This window comes from Pristiophorus japonicus, chromosome 5, assembly GCF_044704955.1.
Source record: "Pristiophorus japonicus isolate sPriJap1 chromosome 5, sPriJap1.hap1, whole genome shotgun sequence".
Classification (NCBI taxonomy): Eukaryota; Metazoa; Chordata; class Chondrichthyes; family Pristiophoridae; genus Pristiophorus; species Pristiophorus japonicus.
In genome coordinates, this window is record NC_091981.1 from 52,108,302 (window position 1) to 52,131,663 (window position 23,362).

At 45.0% G+C, this 23,362-nt stretch overlaps 1 protein-coding gene across 2 annotated transcripts in view; it reads right to left on the reverse strand.

Moving 5' to 3' along the window:
- cdkal1 (CDK5 regulatory subunit associated protein 1-like 1) overlaps positions 1-23,362 on the reverse strand; it is a 1,217,472-nt gene that overhangs the window by 393,660 nt on the left and 800,450 nt on the right. For both annotated transcript variants that reach the window (XM_070880626.1, XM_070880627.1), the window contains exon 10: positions 11,737-11,882. In XM_070880626.1, the coding sequence (XP_070736727.1) occupies positions 11,737-11,882 (146 nt within the window). The remainder of the gene's footprint in view (positions 1-11,736; positions 11,883-23,362) is intronic.

Below are 23,362 nucleotides of genomic sequence, written 5' to 3' on the forward strand. Positions count from 1 at the left end.
CAGTTAGCCAATTCAAATTGCTTTTGTGTACAACATTGCCAGTGGTTAAACAACTAGGACACATATAAAATCGTAAATATAAATATTTTATAAGCATATAACTGGTAAAAGGGTAGTCAAAAGTCGGGGGGGGGGGGTTATTAGGGACCAAAAAGGACCAGGGATCAGTATTTGGGCCATTGCCCTTTTTGAAATATATTAATGATCTGGATTTGGGTAAACAATGCATAATTTCAAAGTTTGGAGATGACACAGAACTCAGAAATGTAGTAATCAGTGATGAGGATAGTAACAGACCTCAGGAGGACACAGACAGAAATGGGAAGACACATGGCACGTGAAATTTAACAGGGTGAAGTGATACATTTTTGTAGGAGAATGAAGAGAAGCAATATAAACAAAATGGTACAACTGAAGAAGGTGCAAGAACAGAGACCCGAGGGTGTACGTACACAAATCTTTGAAGATGGCACAACAAGTTGAGGAGGCTGTTAAAAAGGCAATTGTGATCCTTGGCTTTATAAATAGAGGCATCAGCTCAGAAATTCTCTATCTTAACGCAACAATTAAGTGCTACAATCGTGGTGAAAAATAGTGGGCGCCATTTTGGTGAGGGCCTTAGCGTTGTCAAGAGATGCAGAAGTGGAGAGTGTTACATCAGCCGACATGCATCACCGACTTAATGTCACACTATGCAAAGTTGGACGTTAGCGCTGAGTTTAGTGTTGGGGTCTTAAGCTCGCTCTCAAAAGCGAGCGGGCAGCAGACTGACAGAGATGCTGTCAACACTTCTTCAAGGAACACACACATCCCAGGTAAGTTTAAGTTTTTGAACTGGATTTTTTTTTTACATTTTTATTGAATACATTTTCAAGTTTTAAAGTTTTTAAATTGTGTAGGAATTGCTGCTGAATGCTTGCAAGGCCTCGGATGGTAAAGGAAGGTCTCTGAGAAGACACAAAATGCTGGAAATACTCAGCAAGTCAGGCAGCATCCACGGAGAAAGAAACAGAGTTCACATCAGACACTGCAAATGGCCTTGCTGGTCGACCTTGAGAAGCTGGTGGCTGGGAGTGTGAAATTGAGTGACGGTGTTCCTTCTTCTTCTTCACTCTCCTCTCCCTCTTCTTGGTCAACCACTGGCTAGGCAGGCTGCATTTCTTGGGTGTGTGAAATGAGAAAGGCACAAGGGTGGAGTTGTGCTGAGGGGAGGGCGGGAACGCATGAGGTGCATGCGAGGTGGAAGATAACATAGGAGGATACCAGCAGCTTGTATCCTTTCAGCCCCGCCACTGGCCAAGGGCTCAGCTATGCCCTGCCAAGAATGGCCAGCACATTCTCCTCCAAGGGGGTGAGGTGAAGCTAGGAATGGGAGGTGTGTCTTGTGTTTGGTACAGATTTTCGGTAGGTGAGTGACTGGGGGTGGGGGAGTCTGCATCGAGAAGTGAGAGAGACTAGTGGTGCAGTTGGTAGGAGATGGCTTTGAAGATGCATTCACTGATCTTGACCGATGGTCTGAGGTCATGAAGTTTCTTTGGGCACTGGAGCCAGGTCGTGGGGGTGACACTGCTGGCAGTGATGGCTTCCGTGATCTGGTCTCACATTGTTCTTTCTGGAGGGCTTCCTGGCTCCTGTGGTTAGAGGACGTTGCTTGCAATGTGGATCCCTTGCACAAAGCTGAAGTGCTGCATGCAAGACATTGGGTGCACCTTCCCTGGCTTGCTGAGCCATTTGTGTCAGTGCTGATGTACTTTTCCCATTTTTTTTTAGGTGCCGAAGACAATTCAGCTTTAAGAGCTGAATACTTCCATTTGTGAATTCTTTTTAATGTTAATTTTTTTTCAGAAGGCAGTTGAGCTGCAAAGGCTATTTTTACATGATTTTTATTTTTTTCATTTCAGGAAGCAATTTCCCTTGAAGGGACCGAACTGCTTTCTGAAATGATAGTCTTGCTTTAAGAGAAGGCTGATCTTGCTGCAATGATGCTATGGCCATGCTACATTGGAGCCTCCTGCCGGGACTAATGCCACTAGAACGGCATTGCATGGCATGTTTAGTGCTGGGCTAATTAGCCAGCAGTGCCAATTTATCAGTCCTGCCAGCGCCATCAATTTCGACGGCCGTTAACACCGGTCTGCAATGGCACTGACAGGTTTTTAGTGATATGGAAGTACTAGGCTATCGAGTACAAAAGCATGGACATTATGCTAAACCATTATAAATCACTGGTTAGGCCCCAGCTGTAATACTGCGTTCAATTCTGGGCACCACATTTTCAGAAGGTTGTCAAGGCCTTAGAGAGGATATGGAGAAGATTTACTAGAATGGTACAGGGTACCAGGAATGTCGGACTTCAGTTATGTGGAGAAACTGGAGAAGCTGTGGTTGGTCTCCTTCCAGCAGAGATGGTTAAGGGGAGATTTAATAGAGATGTTCAAAATCATAAAGGTTTCAATAGAGTAAATAAGGATATATTGTTTCCAGTGGCAGAAAGGTTGGCTACCAAAGGATACAGATTTAAGGTAATTGGCAAAAGAACCAGTGGTGAGCTGAGCAGAATTTATACGAGTTATGATGATCTGTAATGAAGTGCCTGAAAGGGTGGTGGAAGCAGATTTAATTGTAACTTTCAAAAGGGAATTGGATAAATGCTTCAAGAGGAAATATTTGCAGAGCTATGGGGAAAGGGCAGGGGAGTGGGACGAATTGGACAGCTCATTCGAAGAGCCGGCACAGGGAAGTTGGGCTGAATAGCCTCCTGTGTTGTATGATTCTATGATATTCAGGAATTAAAGCAGATTAGGATCAACATCTGCAACTACAAATTACTTTGATGTTAAAAACATTTTTTTTCTCTCGTTGCCATTATCTTACCACATGATCACACAGATTTTTATTACATGTTTTAAATAAGTAATGATATTTTAAAATCACACATCATTACTAATTCAACGGTAATTGAATGTACTTAGTGCATTCAATTTTGAAAAAAAAATTGTGCATCTTCATTTTTGGTTTGCCTTTTCCCCATGTGAGCGCCCCAATCTTTCTTTTTCTCTCACTAATTATTTTAAAAGTTAAATTTTAAGGGTTTACTCACTTCCTTGTTCGCTGTCTGTGAGAATTCTGCCTTTTGATTAGCTGCTTAGACAGCCTGTTACCATCCCAGCAGTTCGAACAAGGGGATTCCCATTAGGTTCCGTTGAATTGAATTCAAGGTCGGAAAATTCAAGTTGTCGACACAGGGACTGCGAGATCCGAGCAAACGCCTTCACTTCGCTGCTGACTGCAAATTCAGGACCATTATTTTTGAACGTGGTGCAGAAATGCTACTATAATCACAGGAGTGAAGGATTATTCTGATAATTCGTAATTGCTTCGCAGCATAATCTGAACCTGACCAGAAACCCGCAAAGAGGCAGCTCGTGCAGAGCACGGAGTGCAGCAGCATAGAATGGCATTTGTGAGTTTGGTAAGTGAGTGAGTTTTAAGGGTTATTCTCTTTAAACCATTTGGAGGCTGGAGTAAATTGTTAGTGGCAACTGCCAGTAGCTTCTAAGCAAGTAGCAGTTTAAATTAAAGGGGAAAAGTTAAATAGTTGGGAATCTTTCAGGTTTAGGCAGAGAAAAACAAGGTAACTCTCCAGTAGGAGGCATTTAGCAGCTAGTTAAAATCAGTTCTGTAAACAACTGACCTGTAGTGAGTCATCTGACCTAGATACAGTTTAAAAAGAGGCAGCTCGTGCAGAGCATTGAGTGCAGCAGCAAAGAGTGGCATTTGTGAGTTTGGTAAGTGGGTGAGTTCGGGCAAGCAAGGGTGGCAGGTGCTGTTTTGTCTTGTTTTTCCGACCAGTGCTGACACTAGAGCAGCTGATAAGGAGTGTGAGAGTAGGAGACGGAGGCCCAGAGACCAGCCCAACAAGCTGCAGACAAAGATAAAAGGGTGCGAAATCGAGAGATGACATCACAGCCAAGCTGGTAAGTGGTTCGCTGTTCGACTGGTAAGTATAACTCACTTTTAGACTGACTTTTAGATTGGTTTAATTGGCAGCGAACTACTAAATAGCTGTTTGGTGTTTAAGTAAATTTTAGTAAGTAAATTAATCTAAGGGTTAAGTCATGGCAGGAGAGCTCGGACCCGTGTCATGCTCCTCCTGTACTATGTGGGAAATCAGGGACACTTCCCTGACTACTACGTGTGCGGGAAGTGTGTCCAGCTGCAGCTCGTGACAGACCGCATGACGGCACTGGAGCTGCGGATGGACTCACTCTGGAGCATGTGCGATGCTGAGAATGTTGTGGATAGCACATTTAGTGAGTTAGTCACACCGCAGGTAAGGGTTAGGACCAAGAGACAAGGCAAGAGCAGGAAGGTAGTGCAGGAGTCCCCTGCGGTCATCTCCCTCCAAAACAGATATACTGTTTTGGATACTGTTGGGGGAGATGACTTACCAGGGGAAGGCACCAGCAGCCAGGTTCATGGCACCATGGGTGGCTCTGCTGCACAGAAGGGCAGGAAAAAGAGTGGGAGAGCTATAGTGATAGGGGACTCTATTGCAAGGGGAATAGATTGGAGTTTCTGCGGCCGCAACCGAGACTCCAGGATGGTATGTTGCCTCCCTGGTGCAAGGGTCAAGGATGTCTCGGAGCGGCTGCAGAGCATTCTGGAGAGGGAGGGTGAACAGCCAGTTGTCATGGTACATGTAGGCACCAACGATATAGGTAAGAAGCGGGAAGAGGTCCTACAAGCTGAATTTAGGGAGCTAGGAGTTAAATTAAAAAGTAGGACCTCAAAGGCAGTAATCTCTGGATTGCTATCAGTGCCACATGCTAATCAGAGTAGAGGGAGCAGGATAGTTAGAATAAATACGTGGCTTGAGCAGTGGTGCAAGAGGGAGGGATTCAAATTCCTGGGACACTGGAACCAGTTCTGGGGAAAGTGGGACCTGTACAAAAGGGACGGTCTGCATTTGGGCAGCACTGGAACTGATGTCCTAGGGGTAACATTTGCTAATGCAGTTCGGGAGTGTTTAAACTAATATGGCAGGGGGATGGGAACCTATGCAGCGAGATAGGGCGAAGTAATATGGAGTCAGAAACAGATGGTAGAAAGGTAAAAAGCAATAGTGGAAGGCCGAGTAAACAAAGGCAAGAAACAAAAAGGGCCACACTATATCATAATTCTAAAAGGACAAAGGGTGTTAAAAAAACAAGCCTGAAGGCTTTGTGTCTTAATGCAAGGAGTATCCATAATAAGGTGGATGAATTAACTGTGCAAATAGATGTTAACAGATATGATGTGATTGGGATTATAGAGATGTGGCTCCAGGATGATCAGGGCTGGGAACTCAACATCCAAGGGTATTCAACATGCAGGAAGGATAGAATAAAAGGAAAAGGAGTTGGGGTGGCATTGCTGGTTAAAGAGGAGTTTAATGCAATAGTTAGGAAGGACATTAGCTTGGATGATGTGAAATCTATATGGGTAGAGCTGCAGAACACCAAAGGGCAAAAAACGTTAGTGGGAGTTGTGCACAGACCTCCAAACAGTAGTAGTGATGTTGGGGTGGGCAAACAGGAAATTAGGGTTGCATGCAATAAAGGTGCAGCAGTTATCATGCATATAGAGTGGGCTAACCAAACTGGAAGCAATACGGTAGAGGGGGATTTCCTGGAGTGCATAAGGGATGGTTTTCTAGACCAATATGTCGAGGAGCCAACTAGGGGGGAGGCCATCTTAGACTGGGTGTTGTGTAACGAGAGAGGATTAATTAGCAATCTCGTTGTGCGAGGCCCCTTGGGGAAGAGTGACCATAATATGGTGGAATTCTACATTAGGATGGAGAATGAAATAGTTAATTCAGAGACCATGGTCCAGAACTTAAAGAAGGGTAACTTTGAAGGTATGAGGCGTGAATTGGCTAGGATAGATTGGCAAATGATACTTAAGGGGTTGACTGTGGATGGGCAATGGCAGACATTTAGAGACTGCATGGATGAACAACAACAATTGTACATCCCTGTCTTGCGTAAAAATAAAAAAGGGAAGGTGGCTCAACCGTGGCGATCAAGAGAAATCAGTGATAGTATTAAAGCCAAGGAAGTGACATACAAATTGGCCAGAAATAGCAGCGAACCCGGGGACTGGGAGAAATTTAGAACTCAGCAGAGGAGGACAAAGGGTTTGATTAGGGCAGGGAAAATAGAGTACGAGAGGAAGCTTGCAGGGAACATTAAGACGGACTGCAAAAGCTTCTATAGATATGTAAAGTGAAAAAGGTTAGTAAAGACAAACGTAGGTTCCCTGCAGTCAGAATCAGGGGAAGTCATAACTGGGAACAAAGAAATGGGAGACCAATTGAACAAGTACTTTGGTTCGGTATTCACTAAGGAGGACACAAACAACCTTCCGGATATAAAAGGGGTCAGAGGGTCGAGTAAGAAGGAGGAACTGAGGGAAATCCTTATTAGTCGGGAAATTGTGTTGGGGAAATTGATGGGATTGAAGGCCGATAAATCCCCAAAGCCTGATGGACTGCATCCCAGAGTACTTTAGGAGGTGGCCTTGGAAATAGCGGATGCATTGACAGTCATTTTCCAACATTCCATAGACTCTGGATCAGTTCCTATGGAGTGGAGGGTAGCTAATGTAACCCCACTTTTTAAAAACGGAGGGAGAGAGAAAACAGGGAATTATAGATCGGTCAGCCTGACATCGGTAGTGGGTAAAATGATGGAATCAATTATTAAGGATGTCATAGCAGCGCATTTGGAAAGAGGTGACATAATAGGTTCAAGTCAGCATGGATGTGTGAAAGGGAAATCATGCTTGACAAATCTTCTGGAATTTTTTGAGGATGTTTCCAGTAGAGTGGACAAAGGAGAACCAGTTGATGTGGTGTATTTGGACTTTCAGAAGGCTTTCGACAAGGTCCCACACAAGAGATTAATGTGCAAAGTTAAAGCACATGGGATTGGGGGTAGTGTGCTGACGTGGATTGAGAACTGGTTGTCAGACAGGAAGCAAAGAGTAGGAGTAAATGGGTACTTTTCAGAATGGCAGGCAGTGACTAGTGGGGTACCGCAAGGTTCTGTGCTGGGGCCCCAGCTGTTTACATTGTACATTAATGATTTAGACGAGAGGATTAAATGTAGTATCTCCAAATTTGCGGATGACACTAAGTTGGGTGGCAGTGTGAGCTGCGAGGAGGATGCTATGAGGCTGCAGAGTGACTTGGATAGGTTAGGTGAGTGGGCAAATGCATGGCAGATGAAGTATAATGTGGATAAATGTGAGGTTATCCACTTCGGTGGTAAAAACAGAGAGACAGACTAGTATCTGAATGGTGACAGATTAGGAAAAGGGGAGGTGCAACGAGACCTGGGTGTCATGGTACATCAGTCATTGAAGGTTGGCATGCAGGTACAGCAGGCGGTTAAGAAAGCAAACGGCATGTTGGCCTTCATATCGAGGGGATTTGAGTACAGGGGTAGGGAGGTGTTACTACAGTTGTACAGGGCCTTGGTGAGGTCACACCTGGAGTATTGTGTACAGTTTTGGTCTCCTAACTTGAGGAAGGACATTCTTGCTATTGAGGGAGTGCAGCGAAGGTTCATCAGACTGATTCCCGGGATGGCGGGACCGACATATCAAGAAAGACTAGATCAACTGGGCTTGTATTCACTGGAGTTCAGAAGAATGAGAGGGGATCTCATAGAAACGTTTAAAATTCTGACGGGTTTAGACAGGTTAGATGCAGGAAGAATGTTCCCAATGTTGGGGAAGTCCAGAACCAGGGGTCACAGTCTAAGAATAAGGGGTAAGCCATTTAGGACCGAGATGAGAAGAAACTTCTTCACCCAGAGAGTGGTGAACCTGTGGAATTCTCTGCCACAGAAAGTTGTTGAGGCCAATTCACTAAATATATTGAAAAAGGAGTTAGATGTAGTCCTTACTACTAGGGGGATCAAGGGGTATGGCGAGAAAGCAGGAATGGGGTACTGAAGTTGCATGTTCAGCCATAAACTCATTGAATGGCAGTGCAGGCTCGAAGGGCTGAACGGCCTACTCCTGCACCTATTTTCTATGTCTATGTTTCTATGCAAAGTTAATTATTTTCTCCCCTCCTCTAAAAGTGATCATCATTGTTTGCAAATTGAGCTATTCAGAAAGTGTGACTTGGACAACATCTTCCTTCTTCCCAAACTCTCTCTATTCATGCAGGTAAAGTGATGTAAATGGTCATTAACAATTGTGGTCTTTTTAAAGACAATGATTGGAGGTAAAAATATAATTGCAAGGCTTAACATGTGTACTATAGTCCCCATTGCCTATAAATTTATGTTACTAATCTCACTTCAGAGAGGTAAGCACATAATCGAGTTTGACACTCCAGTGCAGTACTGACAGTGCTGCACTATTGGATAAGCCATCTTTTGGATGAGACGAGACCATGTCGGTCCCCTCAGATGGGTGTATAAGATGCCACGGCACTATTTCAAAGAGCAGCAGGGGATTTCTCCCTGGTGTCCTAGCCTATATTTATCCCACAACCAAACATCAATAAAAAAGATTATAAGGTCATTACCACATTGGTAAATTAGCTGCCATGTTTCCTACATTACAACAGTGACTCCCCTTCAAGAGTACTTCATTGGCTGTAAAGCGCTTTGGAACATCCTGAGGTCATGAAAGGCGCTATATAATTGCATGTTTTCCTTCTTTCATTCCTGCCATCTCCCATGTTTCACGCATTGTGCAAATTCTTTATTTTTCCCTGTTATGCCGTGTAGCAGAAACAAGAGGCTGGTGATAACTGACAGTACATTCCACAAGCGTGGAACAATCCTGGTAAAAAGATCACTTAAGGCTAAGTTTAAGAGAGAAATTATTGGGTCAAGTGTCGGGCCGCGGCTAGAACGGCGCAGCCCCGCCTGATTTCCGCGCTCAAAACCGCGCCTAAAACTTACCTCAGTATTCTCCCCGCTGCCGGAACGTTCCAGGCCCTTGGCGCAGCGCAGCACAAGCTGTGGGGGACGGAGCCAGGTCCCGGCGCTGAAAACAGTGCCGGGACCTCTGCACATGCGCGCTAAAGTGTGCGCGCATGTGCAGTAGCTCCAGGCGCCCGAGGCACACCGCCCCTAAGCCCTGGACAAATGGGGCGGCGAAGATCGGACTGGACCTCCCTCCTCTTCAACTCCTGCTCCGGCTCCTCCCCACCCCCCGTTCAGCTCCCGCTCCATCCCGCCCCTCACCCCGGCACCAATCAGCTCCCGCTCTGGCTCTCTCCTGCCCGCCCCCCCGCCCCTTCAGCTCCCGGTCCGTCTCTCTCTCTCTCTCTCTCCCTCCCCCGCCACCCCCCGATCCCACCCCGTTCCCTCCATGTCTTCGGCTGGGCCCGCCCGGTATCTTGCTGAAGGTGGGCCCTGCCTGAAGTCTTCGGCCCGGCTTCCTCTCGTCAGGCCGCCCGTTCATTATTCCTCCCCACTTTGGCCGCTGTCCAGTTTCTTCCCGGTCGTCGCACAGCGTGGTCAGTCGAGTCGGGGGTGGAGCCAGCGTTCTGCACTGAAAACAGCGCTGGGACGTTTGCACATGCGCATCGGAGTTGGGTCGCTATGTCCGCACATGCGCAGTAGTGCCAAAATTTGGCAATCAGCCATTTTTAAAAGGAATCGTAGCTGCTTGTGTTTTGCCGTTTGCTTGCTGCAGCCTGTTCAGTGAGTTTGCTTCCTGCAGCCGCTGTGTATGCTCCGATGTCGGCAGTTCAATCGCTCCCGCCCCTAGCCCTAGCCAAGTGGCCTCCTGCACTGGCCGGCCTGCTGCCTTCCCGGGCTGAGTTTTCACATGAAGGTAGGACTTACTTCTATTTTTTATTTGTTATTGAATGCTTCTTACTTTTTGTGCTTTGTTTAGTGCTTTGTAAGTCTTGGTGCTTTAGGTGCAGGTCCTCTCCGCATCGCTTCCCTTTCCTCCCCTATCCCAGGCCAAATGGCCTCTGACGTACCTATCTGCGCTGATTTCTTAACTCTCCACAAGGGTTTTCTGAAGTGGTCACATTTGCTGGCCTAAGTAGATTTGGAGTAACTATTAACTGGCCAAAGTGGCCTAAATGGCCAAAACTGGTGTAGGTGGCTGTTAACGCCCCCTTTTGAGAAAAACTAAACTAAATTTAAAAAATTGTAACTAACTCACTTACACTGGCGCAAACTAAATGTGCAAAATGGGGATTTTTAAGATACGTCAGAAAAATCAAGTTACTCCAAAAAAAAACAGAGCAACGCCTGGCCAAAATTGAGCCCCATATATGGCCCTCAATTTACCGTGGTACCTCTCTCAAACTGACCTCAACTTCAGCATTTAGTGCATGTGCATCTGAACACGGAAATCCTGAAGTTGCGGTCAATCATTTATTGCTCCGCCACAGGCTACGCTCTGGACATCTCCACTTCCCCATAGCTGGCAAACAGCGAGTTTGTTGACATTACAGCAGCTCTTGGCGGGGAATCCCCATGACAGAGTGCTGCAATCAATTGAACGTCGAAAAAGGCAAACTTTTCATGAGATCTCTGTGGGCAGCTTTCTTCGGGACCCGTGACGAGTGCCAGTGCTTCGCCACTGACTGCAAATTACAGGCTGTCTGGACACAGCTCTTAAAATTCTGCTGGTTTGTAGGTAAGCAGAAGGATTAAGGAATTGGGGGTGGGTGGCGGGGAGTAATACCCTGTTTAGAAACTCCTTCATACAACAATAAAAAAGCAAAATGCTGCGGATGCTGGAATTTGAAATAAAAACAGAAACTGCTGGAAATCTCAGCGGGTCAGGCAGCATCTGTGAAGAGAAACAGAGTTAACGTTTCGGGTCGATGACCCTTCATCAGAGTCTTTTTCCTACTTGTACCCCTTCACACTGTACTGAATCAAGAATCTGCTCATTTCATTTTTGAAAGCTTCAACATAGTCTTCATTAACTACATTCAATGACAATTTATTTCATCAGTTGCCAATTCAATTTGTGAAGCAAATACAACTTAACTTATATTTATTTTGCATTTTCCTTCATTATGTGACCTGGTTCTCTTCTCTGCTCCCATCCCCTCTCACTCTCCCAACAGGAAGTACAAATATGGTGCAAATTGAAGATCCGATGCTCATTTCTCAGGCCAAAAACAATGTTTCCTTTGCATATTGCGAACAAACTGATTCTGTATATTTAAATCACTTTCTGGTCTGTCAACACAATGTAAAATGTAGCGAAGTCGGTTCAAAGGAAGAACTAAAGAGTGATTACTCTCTATCTGCCACACTCCGCATACAAGGGTTGAGTTAAGGTAGTTGCATAAGTAGATTATTATGCTGAGACCTTAAAATACTCTTGCAAAAATTGTTGATTCACTGTTATCAAAACTTGGAAGCTTTTCAGATACTAATTAAGGAGGACCAGCTGGAGAGAAACCACATGAAAAGAAACAACAGCTAAACAGTGAACTTCAAATATACAATACAGCTCAGACATTAAAAATACTGGGCACTTTAGTATTTAAACAAGATTTGAAATGCAATGGCAATCGTGCAAAGACACAGCAAGTATTTAACAGCAAGGAGCGGTTAAAAACCACATCAATCATTTTTATTCAGATACTTAATCTTTATAAAATCCTAATGTGAAGGTGATACTTAGGACGTGTGCTTGACTTTGAAGTAAGACTGGTGACAATCAGTTGAATTCAAAGTTACTTACTGCTCCTTCAAGAAGTCTGCTACCCGTTGAAAATCAGCTATGCAATATTCTCTTTTCATGTCCATAAGGACACTATCTGATCCAGTCTGAACTGGCACATGAAGGAAGGAATACACCCTAGGATGAAGGAGGATTTTTGCCATTTCCTGCAGAAGATAAAAGAAAGGACAGTATAATACATCAGTACTACATCAATTAAATCTTTTCTCTTAAACGTACAAAATACCACACAAGTCACGTGCATTAAAAAAATCCTTCACCTTGAGCACTGCCTATAGAAATCGGGTCAAAATGACGTTCAATAACCATCAACTTAAAATTTCAGGCTACATGAGGTTTTGATAAATACAGGCATGATTAATTGTTATGTTTATCACAAGCAAATACTGTTGGATAAACATACAATTAAATGCACTAATTTCTTCACCAACATTATTCTGAAGGTCATTATGGCTCTTTTTGAACCTGAGGTACTCATAAACTGACCTAAATCAGCGCTCCTCAAAACAATCCTATGGTTTTGAATATTACCAACGGTACTTCCTTTCTAGTTTTCTTTCCCCAAGTCCAATTGTGCTTTTAGAAGCTTCAGTGATCTTTTCTATTCTCCTCAGTGGTCAAGGTACTTAAGCTCCATCACCTCGCACACAACTAAGTTACATTTAGGTTTTTCGATGGTTCCTTTATTTTTTGATTAGCCCTCTTCAACTTTCTGACCTGGATTTAGCATCTGGAAAAAATTTGCTGCTGTCCACATTGAACCAGGAAACACAAGTGTTCCATGTCCTATTACCAGGTTGTATTTTAAAAAATTTAATTTTAAGATAACGATAGATAAGTTTTAGCTACTTTAATAGTTAAAAACAATGACCAAAAAGGCTAAGTTAAAGTACTTTTTGTGTGTGAATCCATTAAAAGGACTTGTAACCGATGTACAAAATACGTAACATAGCCGTAAATCAAAGCAGCCCACACCATGTCCATGGGAAGGGCAGAAGAGGAGGGCAGACAATTTCAAACATGAAGGAAAGCAGCATTTTAAGAATGAGGACGTGTCTACTCCAATTAATCAACATTTAACCTTCATTTGTTGTCCTCTATATGTGGCTCAGTGGGTAGCACGTTCGCCTGAGTCAGAAAGTTGTGGATTCAAGTCTTACTCTAGAGATTAGGTAGAAAATCTAGGCTGACACTCCAGTGCAGTACTGAGGGAGTGCTGTACTGGCGGAGGTGCCATCTTTCAGTTGAGACGTTAAACCGAGGTCCCCACTGCTCTCTCAGCTGGAAGTAAAAGATGCCATGGCATTATTTCAAAGAGAAGGGGACTTCTTTCCCATGTCCTGGTCAGCTTATCCCTAAACCAACATGACTAAAAAAAAATCATCACATTGTTATTTGTGGGACCTTGCTGTTAGCAAATTGGCTGCCGCGTTTCCTACATTGCAACAGTGACTAACCTTCAAGAGTACTCAATTGGCTGTAAAGTGCTTTGGGATGTCTTAAAGTCTCAAAAGCTGCTATATAATTGCAAGGCTTTATTTCTTTCCCTCTACATGTCAAGAGAATGTCAGCCAGAATGGCAGACCCTCTGGAGGAAAAAGGTTTGCTTTGGAACTAAGGCTAACATGTCCTCGATCATGTTGTCACCTCCCAAATCTGTGCCCATCATTCCTGGAACTCCATGTTTGAAGTTCTCCAATCAGGTTTCTGCCCGTCACAACACTGAAACGGCCCTGATCAAAGTCACAAATGACTTGCTATGTGACTCTGACTGTCTAGCTTGACCTGTCTGCAGCCTTTGACACAGGTGACCACCAATGTTCCCTGTAATTTTTTTTTGTGCACGATCCCTTTAACTGGCTGCACAGCCCATTCAAATTTTCACACGTGCGGTTATTACCATTGAAAAGCTAGTGAGCGGCCTGCATTGGGCCTTCAGACCGGAGGGAACATTGGTGACCACACCATCCTCCTTCAATTCCATTGTTCACTCTTACTTATCCAGTTGTAACCAGAGAATCTCCTCAATGGCTTCTCTTCCTGCTCCCACAACATTATCTCTGGAGTCCTCCATGGATCTATCTTTGACCCCCTCCTATTTACTACCTACATGCTGTCACTTGGCGATATTATCCGAAAACACAATGTTCAGGTTCCACATGGACGTTGACAACACCAGCTCTACCTTTCCGCACCTCTCGGCCACCTCTTGTGTTGTCTGACATGCAGTCCTGGATGAGCCAAAATTTCCATCAAATATTGGGTACATAAGAACAAAAGAAATAGGAGCAGGAGTAGACCATTTGACCTCTCAAGCCTGCTCCGCCATTTAATAAGATCATGGCTGATCTGATCATGGACTCAGCTCCACTTCTCTGCCCGTTTCCCATAACCCTTCAATCACTTATCGGTCAAAAATCTGACGATCTCCGCCTTAAATATATTCAATGACCGAGCCTCTGGGGCAGAGAATTCCACAGATTTACAACCCTCAGAAGTAATTCTTCCTCATCTCAGTTCTAAATGGGAGGCCCCTTATTCTGAGACTATATCCCCTAGTTTTAGTTTCCCCCATGAGAAGAAATATCCTCTCTGCATCCACCTTGTCAAGCCCCCTCATTATCTGAAATGTTTTGCGAAGATTGCCTCTCATTCTTCTAAACTCCAATGAGTATAGGATCAACCTACTCAACCTACCTTCATAAGTCAACCCCCTCATCTCCGGAATCAACCTCGTGAACCTTCTCTGAACAGCCTCCAATGCAAGTATAAATACAGGTAGACTGAAGCCATTGTCTTCAGGCCCCACCACAAACCCTAGCCACCGATTCCATCGCTCTCCCTGGCCACGAACTCAGGCTGAACCAGACTGTTCGCAACCGTGGCATTCTATTTGACTGATTTCCACTGTCACCAAGACCGCCTACTTCCACTTCCATAATATCACCTGTCTCCACCCCTGCTGCTGAAACCCTCATCCATGCTTTTGTTACCTCCAGATTCGACCAGTCCAATGTTCTCCTAGCCGGCCTCCCATCTGCCACCCTGCATTAACTTAAGCTCACCCAAAACTCTGTTGTCCGTATCCTAACTCGCACCAAGTCTTGTTCCCCCATCCTCCTGGTGCTCTGACAACCATTGAACTTTAGTCCACCAACGCTTCGATTTTAAAATTCTCATCCTCATGGCGCAAATGTTACTTGCCACCTAAGTGCCAGGCAATGACTATCTCCAACAAGAGAAACTCTAACCACCGATCTTGACCTTCAATGGCATTACCATCGCCGAATCCCCCATCAACATCCTGGGGGGTCACCACTGACCAGAATACTGTGGCTACAAGAGCAGGTCAGAGGATCTGTATTCTGCGGCAAGTGTCTCACCGGACTCCTTGAACTCTTTCCACCATCTGCAAAGCACAAGTCAGGACTTTGATGGAATATTCCCCACATGCCTGGCTGAGTGCAGCTCCAATAACACTCACGAAGCTTGACACCATTCAGAACAAGGCAGCCCGCTTAATTGTCACCCCGTCCACCACCTTCAACATTCACGCCCAGCACCACCGGTGCACCGTGGCTGCATTGTGTACAAGATGCAATGTAGCAACTCGCCAAGGCTTCTTCGACAGCACCTCCCAAAACCAACCCCTCTGCCACCTAGAAGGACAAGAGCAGCGGGCGCCTGGGAACACCATCATCTGCAAGTCCCCTCCAAGTCATACAAACCCAGCCTGACTTGGAAATATATCGCCTTTCCTTCATTGTTGCTGGGTCAAAATACTGGAATTCCCTCCCTAACAGCACTATGGGAGTACCTTCACCACGCGGACTGTAGGGGTTCAAGAAGGTGGCTCATTACCACCTTCTCAAGGGCAATTAGGGACTGCGTGGGCTAGCCATGCTTCGGTTCATGGTTGCCTCCCTCAGCTACGCTTTGGTTGGTGCAATGTACTATCATTCATCGTAGTCCTTCAAATCAGCCTGCTTCCTGTGCTGTGAGAGCCTACTCATGCCACCCACTGTGCCGCTAACTATTTGTCTGTTCTGTTATATTTTGCAGAACTTAAGGCCAACCCTGACGATGCACAAGAAAATTAAGACGAGGACAAGCCTGAAGAGGAGAACATCTTTCAATCCCATTTTCCAGACAAAGAGCATGGGGGTGAGGGGGAGGGGGTAGGGGATGGATGAAGCCCCCACTGTTGTACTCACTTTTGAGGATCTGCAGATGCCACCCATTGAGGTGCTAGCTCCTTCCCTGAGTAGTGGTTTGAGTGTTGCTGGGACATTCCATGGTTTCCCACCGTCCGAGGCTGGGGATTCCAGTGGGGTGCAGCAAGGCACACCCAGGGCCCCACCGCCGAGGCTGTGGGTCCCAGCGGGATGCAGCGAGGCACACCCAGGCCCCCACCTTCCGAGGCTGCGGGTCGCAGTGGGGTGCAGCGAGGCAACATCCAGGGCCCCACCGTCCGAGGCTGCGGATCCCAGTGGGGTGCAGTGAGACACACCCAGGGCCCCACTGTGCCAGGCTGCGGGTCCCAGCGAGGCACACCCAGGCCGCCACCATCTGTGGCTGCGGGTCCTAGTGGGGTGCAGCGAGGCACATTCAGGGCCCCACCGTCCGAGGCTGCGGGCCACACCCAGGATGAGGAGGGGGAAGGAGAACTCGCCCATGTTCTCCTGAGGTGCAGGATTTAACAGATGTGGTTCAGTTGATGGCAATGAGTGCGGAGTGCATTGACCTTACGCGATCACCCCTGGACACCATCAGTGGGGTGGGTGATGAGGTATCGGGACTGTCAGGAGAAGTAACAACACTCTCACGAGAAATGGGAACACTGTATGAGGGAGGGAATGCCGCAGGTAGCTGAAGCACTGTCGGTGAACATGAGGGAGGGCATGTCACAGGTAGCTGAGACACTGGCGGCGAACATGAGAGAGGGAATGTTGGAGGTAGTGGAGAAACTGTCAGGGCACATGAGAGAGGGAATGTCAGAGTTAGCTGCTGCAATTAGGTAATTTGTCCAGACCCACTGCCACTTCCACTCCAATCCCCAGATCAGCCTCCGAAGAGGCTCAAGCCACGTCTTCCACATTACTGCCTGCCTCCCCCCACTCCTCCCATCAAGAAGTGCACATTACCAGAGAGGTTCGAAAGAATAAGCCTGGTACCAACCCAAAAAATGCTGCACCCCCGCCTGCAGGCAGGGGTGGAGTCAACAAGACAGGCAGTCTCACAATAAAGTGGAGGAGTGATGGGTGCAGCCTTTCTTTGCTGCTGTTGTTATTATTATTGTTACTGTACTCAAATTTAAAGTTTTTTGTAAGTTAGTAAGTGATCTTAAAGTTTTTAATATCGTAAGAATTTGTAAGTGGACTTAACTGAAAACTTTAATGTTTGATACAAGACTATGTTTATTAAAGTTAAGTACAAACAAATGTGTTAAACTTTTGAATAAAATATATTTTAAACTATAACAATCATTTCCATTATTTGTTCGGTTATTAACACAACTTTTGAAGTAAACAAGAATAATTTCCATCATTTGTTCCATTAACACAACACAATTTTACGGAACAGGTCCAAACATTAAACATGGTCCATGTGGAATAGTTGTCACTGAGCCTTCAGGCAGCAAAGCGTTCACGGATGAGCTGCTGGCGCAAGGCTCGAGCAATCGTTAAAGGGGCATTATGGCCGCCCTCTTCCGCCGTCGTGCTCCGGGTTCAGGTAGCTGCATGGCTTCCTTGTCCTCCTCCTCGTCATCTGCCTCTTCCTCATCATTATCATCAGCCACTCTCACCTCAGGTGGGTCTTCTACTACCATCTGCTGCTGCCTCATGATGGCCAAGTTATGCAGCATGCAACACACAACAGTGAACTGACTGACAATCTCAGGGGAGTATAGCAAGTAGGCTCCGAAATGGTCCAGGCATCGGAAACGCTGTTTCAAGATGCCAATGGTCCCCTCTATTATGCTGCACGTCACAATGTGCGACATGTTGTATTCCCGGTCAGCTACTGTCCAGGTTACGCGTGGAGGCATCATGAGCCAGGTGGCGAGGTCGTACCCTTTATCTCCCAGTAGCAAGCTCTGCCTTTCTGCAGATATAACGCTCTAGCGTAGGATGAACGCATCATGGGTGCTCCCAGGGTATCTTACATCAACTGACATGATGCAATGCATGTCGTCACACACGAGCTGCACATTGATGGAGTGGAAGCCTTTTCTGTTCCTGTACATCTTGGAATCCTCCAAAGTTGCTCACAAGGCTATCTGGGTACAAACAATGCAGCCCTGTACCTTTGGGAAGCCAGCAATCCTGGAGAAGCCCACAGCCCTGTCACGCATTGCCTGGGCGGTCATGGCGAACATTATGTAGTCATTCCTCCGGGCATATAGTGCAGCAGTCATCTGCCGAATACAGACATGTGTTGCATGTTGAGAAATGGCGCACACATCCCCAGTTGTAGCTTGGATCCAGATGCATAGAATGAAAGTGCAGCTGTAATCTTCACTTCAACTGACAAAGCAGTCCTCCTGACGCTTCGAGGTTGCAGGTCTGCTTTTACCAACTCACAGATCTCAGTTACAACTTCTTTGCGAAAACGCAGTCTTCTGACACAATCTGCATCACTCAGGCGCATGTACGAACGCCTGTCTCGATATATCAGACATGGGTAAGGCCTCCTGCCCATCACCCTACAGGCTCCGAGGTTCCTCATGCAAATACGTCAAATCAATTGTCTCCTCCGCAGCACCATCATGCAAAAGGCTTGCACAAGGTATGGCATTGTCAGTATTGCCCCCCTGCTTAAATTTTGCCTTTACAAGAAGCTCAAGATGGCAGGCAGGCAGGACAAGGTTCTTTGTTCTCTCTCCCCCGAGGTCTGTATGGGCCGCACCCAGGTCTGAGCCGTTGCAGTGATCGGGAACCCCTTCCCCAATCCCCCGGGCTACATTTGATGGGTAGCGCAGTCTTATGATGCCTTCCTTATGCCTTCCACAGCCCCCCACCAACCCGGGCTTGATTTGATGGGTAGTGCAAGCTTCGGATGCCTTCCAATCGCCTTCCACAGCCCCCCACCAACCTGGGCTTGATTTGATGCATGGTGCAGGCTTCTGATGCCTTCCGATCGCTTTCCACAGTTCCCCTCACCCCCACCGGCTTCTTTTGCAGCCGAGCCCTGAGCCCGTTACCGGGCACAGGATCGATTCTGCCGGCCGACACTCAGACCCTCCAGCCCTGTTTGCAAATGTTCGGTGGTGGTGTGAGTGTTGAAAAAATATGAAAACTTACACAATTCCATCAAATTTCCATTTACTGCATTATAAGGTAACATTTTTTAATCTTTATTATGCATATTTAAGTCTTCTTGACTCCCTCCAAAACCTAGCTGAAAAACAACGGCGTCTTTCTGCACCGATTTTTCAATGTGTGCTGCTTTTTCTTAACTCACCAGAAGGTTTTTCGAGAGTGGTCACATACACCGATCTCGAATAAATTTTTTGGGGGTAAACTTCCATAATTGACAAAAACTGGCGCAGACATCAGGTTATGACGCAAAAAAAAACGAACCTAAAAAAATTGTAACTGAGTTATGCTGCCGCACATTCCTTGGGAAAACTTTAATTTTTTTAAACTTACGCCAAACAAAGTGGCGTGTGCGAAAAAAACGGCACAAATCACTGGGGAAAATTGAACCCCATATTATGCTTCGGGCATGTGAAAAGTTTAATGGAAGTCACAGATAAATCTTCAATGGATATGCTCTGCTTGGATTGGGTCTCACTGTTGGAACAGCATGATCTTTGCCATTTGAATTATTATTAAACTTATGTCGGCACTTTTTCTGACTGGTATTATTAGCTAAGCTACCTAGATCTTTTACAGGGGTACCCATGGCTCTACTCTGACGCAGAGAAACTGGTCAATGTTAAGATTTTGTCTAAGGAAAGAATACATTGTAGGCAATCGCCAAAGATTTCAATCCCATGTTCTGCAAACATATGGTGGCCATCAATATTTTTACTGCAGAATCTGAAAAGCGTATTGAAATGTACCATTAACCCAATTGTACCTCAGCTGAAGTGCCAAATAAACGATTAGCTCTAGGACGACATGACCCAGTCCCTGCTCTGATAATGGACCACAAGACAGTCTCCTCCTCTAAATGTTTGGATTTTTACAAGTAGTAATTTCACAACATTTCCAAATTATTTAGATGGACTTGTTAACACAACCTGACCCCTCACTGACCTTTGCTCCCGGATAGGAAGCTCATTCGCGACCTTTGCTCTAAGACAGAAAGTGCATTCGGCAGTCATTAACCAATTAATGACACAAAAAGTCGCAGATCGGCCTCGCTCTATTTTTGACTGTTACTCTTTCCGGAACATAAACCACCTTCTCTATCAAACTCCTTCATAATTTTAAAGACCTCCATGAGATCACCTCTCAGCCTTCTCTCTTCTAGGGAAAAGAGCCCCAGCCTGTTCAGTCTTCCATGATAGGTATAACCTCTCAGTTCTGGTATCATCCTTCTAAATCCTTTTTGCACCTTGTGTGCACAATTGGCTGTGGAGCAATCTGAGAGGACCTGATGTATGTCATTTCTTTATAATCTGGCAGCACATTACAGTACCCACGATCTGGACTCCTGCCTCACAAGGCTCAGCACTCAGTGCTGCTGGGGGTCAGGGCCTGTCGCTGGCCCTTCGCCCATCCTCGGCTCTTTGCTCCCTCACCTCATATTCCAACCACTTTGCGCTGCCCCTCCGTTACCACGGTAACCCTGCAGTGGACGCAGGATATCACAAGATCGCTTGACATTTGCGAGAAGGAGGAGGAAGGGGTCCAAAGTCACGGTGCCAATCGACGCAGCAGGAACCGCGTCACTGTCGTCAGCCGGGCTGGAGGGGAGAAAGCTGAATGTGGCTCCCTCTGCTCGGAGGAGGAGGTGGTGGCTTGCTCGGTCGATTGTTCACCCAGGTTAATCATGACCTTCAACTGTGTGTGTTTCAGTACGAATGCGGCCAGGCCGAGCTGAGCTCGCGGACTCTGATGCGGCGGAGTGAGGAGGAACCCAATGGACGTTATGGAAAGCCCTCTGAAACTTTTTTTTTGCGCATGCGCAAATTGTATATTTTTTCACACAAGCACAAATCTGCGTATCTTTCTTCCCCCCAAAATTCCAAGATTTAGGTGTTCCATCATGGGATCACGAGTGATGCTTTATTTCACTCCAAAATCATATCGCTCACGATAGATTTGCGAGAGCTGGCAACACTGTGTTCCTTAAAGGACATTATGAACTGTTTGCATTGTTACATTGTGTTTTCGAGACCAGCCCAAAAAGCATCATATTTATTGAATACAATTTCACAACTTGCAATGGTGGGATTTGAATTCACCACCTCCAGGTGTAAGTCCTATAGCATAATCATGATACTACCTAGATGCTCCATCCTCTCACTACCTAACGTGTGATCATAGAACATTGATGGAAGACTAGGAATATGTAGTCTGTGTGTCTTGTCTTAGGAACTTGTGTGGACAAGGAAATTAAGAAACTGATGTGAAAAGAAAAAGAAAAAAAATCGAAGACCTAACTGAAAACCATAAAGGGTCAGACATACCTATTGATTTTTCCTCCCTTCCCCTTTTCCCTCACCCAATTTATATCCTAACTTTGCTCATGATAATCAGATGAGAGAAATAATTGAGAAATATTTAGTTGACAAGATAAAGGACACATTAACGACATTCAGCATGTATATTATTGCAATATATTTTTCAAACGATCTGTCAAGACAAATGACAAAGAGGGAATCTTATCAAACATAATTAAAACAGTTTTGGAGGATCATTAACGAACAGAGTAGGGCATTCTGCTACTCAGGCTTGTTCCACTATTTAATTAGAAAGTGACTGATCTGTAGCTTAACTCCATCTACCCGCATTGGTTCTGTAACCCGTAATACCTTTGCCCAACACAAATCTATCAATCCCAATCTTGAAATTTTCAATTGACCTCGCCTCAACAGCTATTTTGGTCGAGAGTTCCAGATTTCCACTCCCCTCTGTGTGAACAAGAACATCCTGACAGAACTCCTGAACGGCCAAGCTCTAATTTTAAGGTTATGCCCCTTGTTTCTCTGGATCTACCCTATCACTTAAGTAAAGTGAGGGGTTATAATGTATTTTTCAGTACCAATAATGATCAAGCTATCCAAATTAAATAGCATTATTATTACTGTGAATACACTCAGTGTCAGTTGTGCAATTTTTAGAGAATTGTTGCTAGTTTTTATATCAGGTAGATATTCCTCTGAAATGGAGACTGCAGTGCTCACAACATTGTGGATTATTTCATCACCAGCATTCTCATAAACACGGACTTCAGTGATGACTTGAATTGTTTTGATAAACAGATTAGCTGACATCCTGGATCAATTGATTAGCTATGGCTGAAATTCTGAAAAGTGATTGAACGAACAGTGTTTGACTGATTATGCCATCTGATTGGAGGAAGGGATTCTGTGGCACCACATTCACACAGACACAAGGTTTTTTAATGTTAAGATTAATCTCTCATCTTGTGTTAATTGTAGCATCTGCTGGCTCAGAAAACATTCAGTGATTTGGAGGTGATTTCAGGCAAAATAAAAATGAAAGCATTAGTAATGTTAGAAGCTCTGTGGCAATGCTCACAGATATGCAGGACCTGCTGCACTATTTCTGATTTTTACACAGTAGTTTACTCATCACTAATACAGCAAATTTACTGAACCAATATATCAAATGACTGACAAGAGTGAAAAATACTTCACACTGGACCAATATTGAAAGACACAAGCCTGACATATATAATTATAAAACTACCGACCTACCAACTAATAACATTTCTGCAAGCTGTAAAAATATTGCTTTGTTCTTTCCACTCCAAAACCCATGTTCCCAATGATTATAAAATGGTTTTGTGTTTTACTCTAGCTCCTATCATGGATTGCAATATTTGGTTATGTCGCAAGTACTTCATTTATTTTATTCATAATACCCTTAATTTTTGAAAATAATTTTTTTTTTTTCTCCCCTCAATAATGCTTCACCAGTGAGTGTTTTTCCCTATTGTCAAGTCTCGAATGACCAGCACCTCGACTGCTGGTCATTTGCCATGTAGCAGATCCTGAATGAGTAACTCGACCTCCAATTTTTAAGCTCAGTATCAAACATAATTATAAACATCCCCTCCTGCTCTGGTGCAATCATAAATACACTTCTGCAACAAAAAAAACTCAGCACAAATGACAATATTAACTCAAATATTTTGTAATGATGTAATTTGCACAAGCACTCTTTAATTCCGATGTTGTTTTCTCTTGCCACTCTAACCTGGCAACTGTCGTATGCAGTTTTTCTTCATTGCCCTGTAACATAGGTTGTTACGGTGCATCTTGGGTATTTTAGCTCCACAGGGGCAGGATAAAAACTTCAGTGCCTACATATGAATCCCTCTCACACATAGAATTTGTCAGCAGGCGCAAAAAATTTCCAGAATCCAAAGTTTATTTGAAATTCTTATTCTGGGACTGAAGCAGAACTCAATCCCTTGGCTTCAG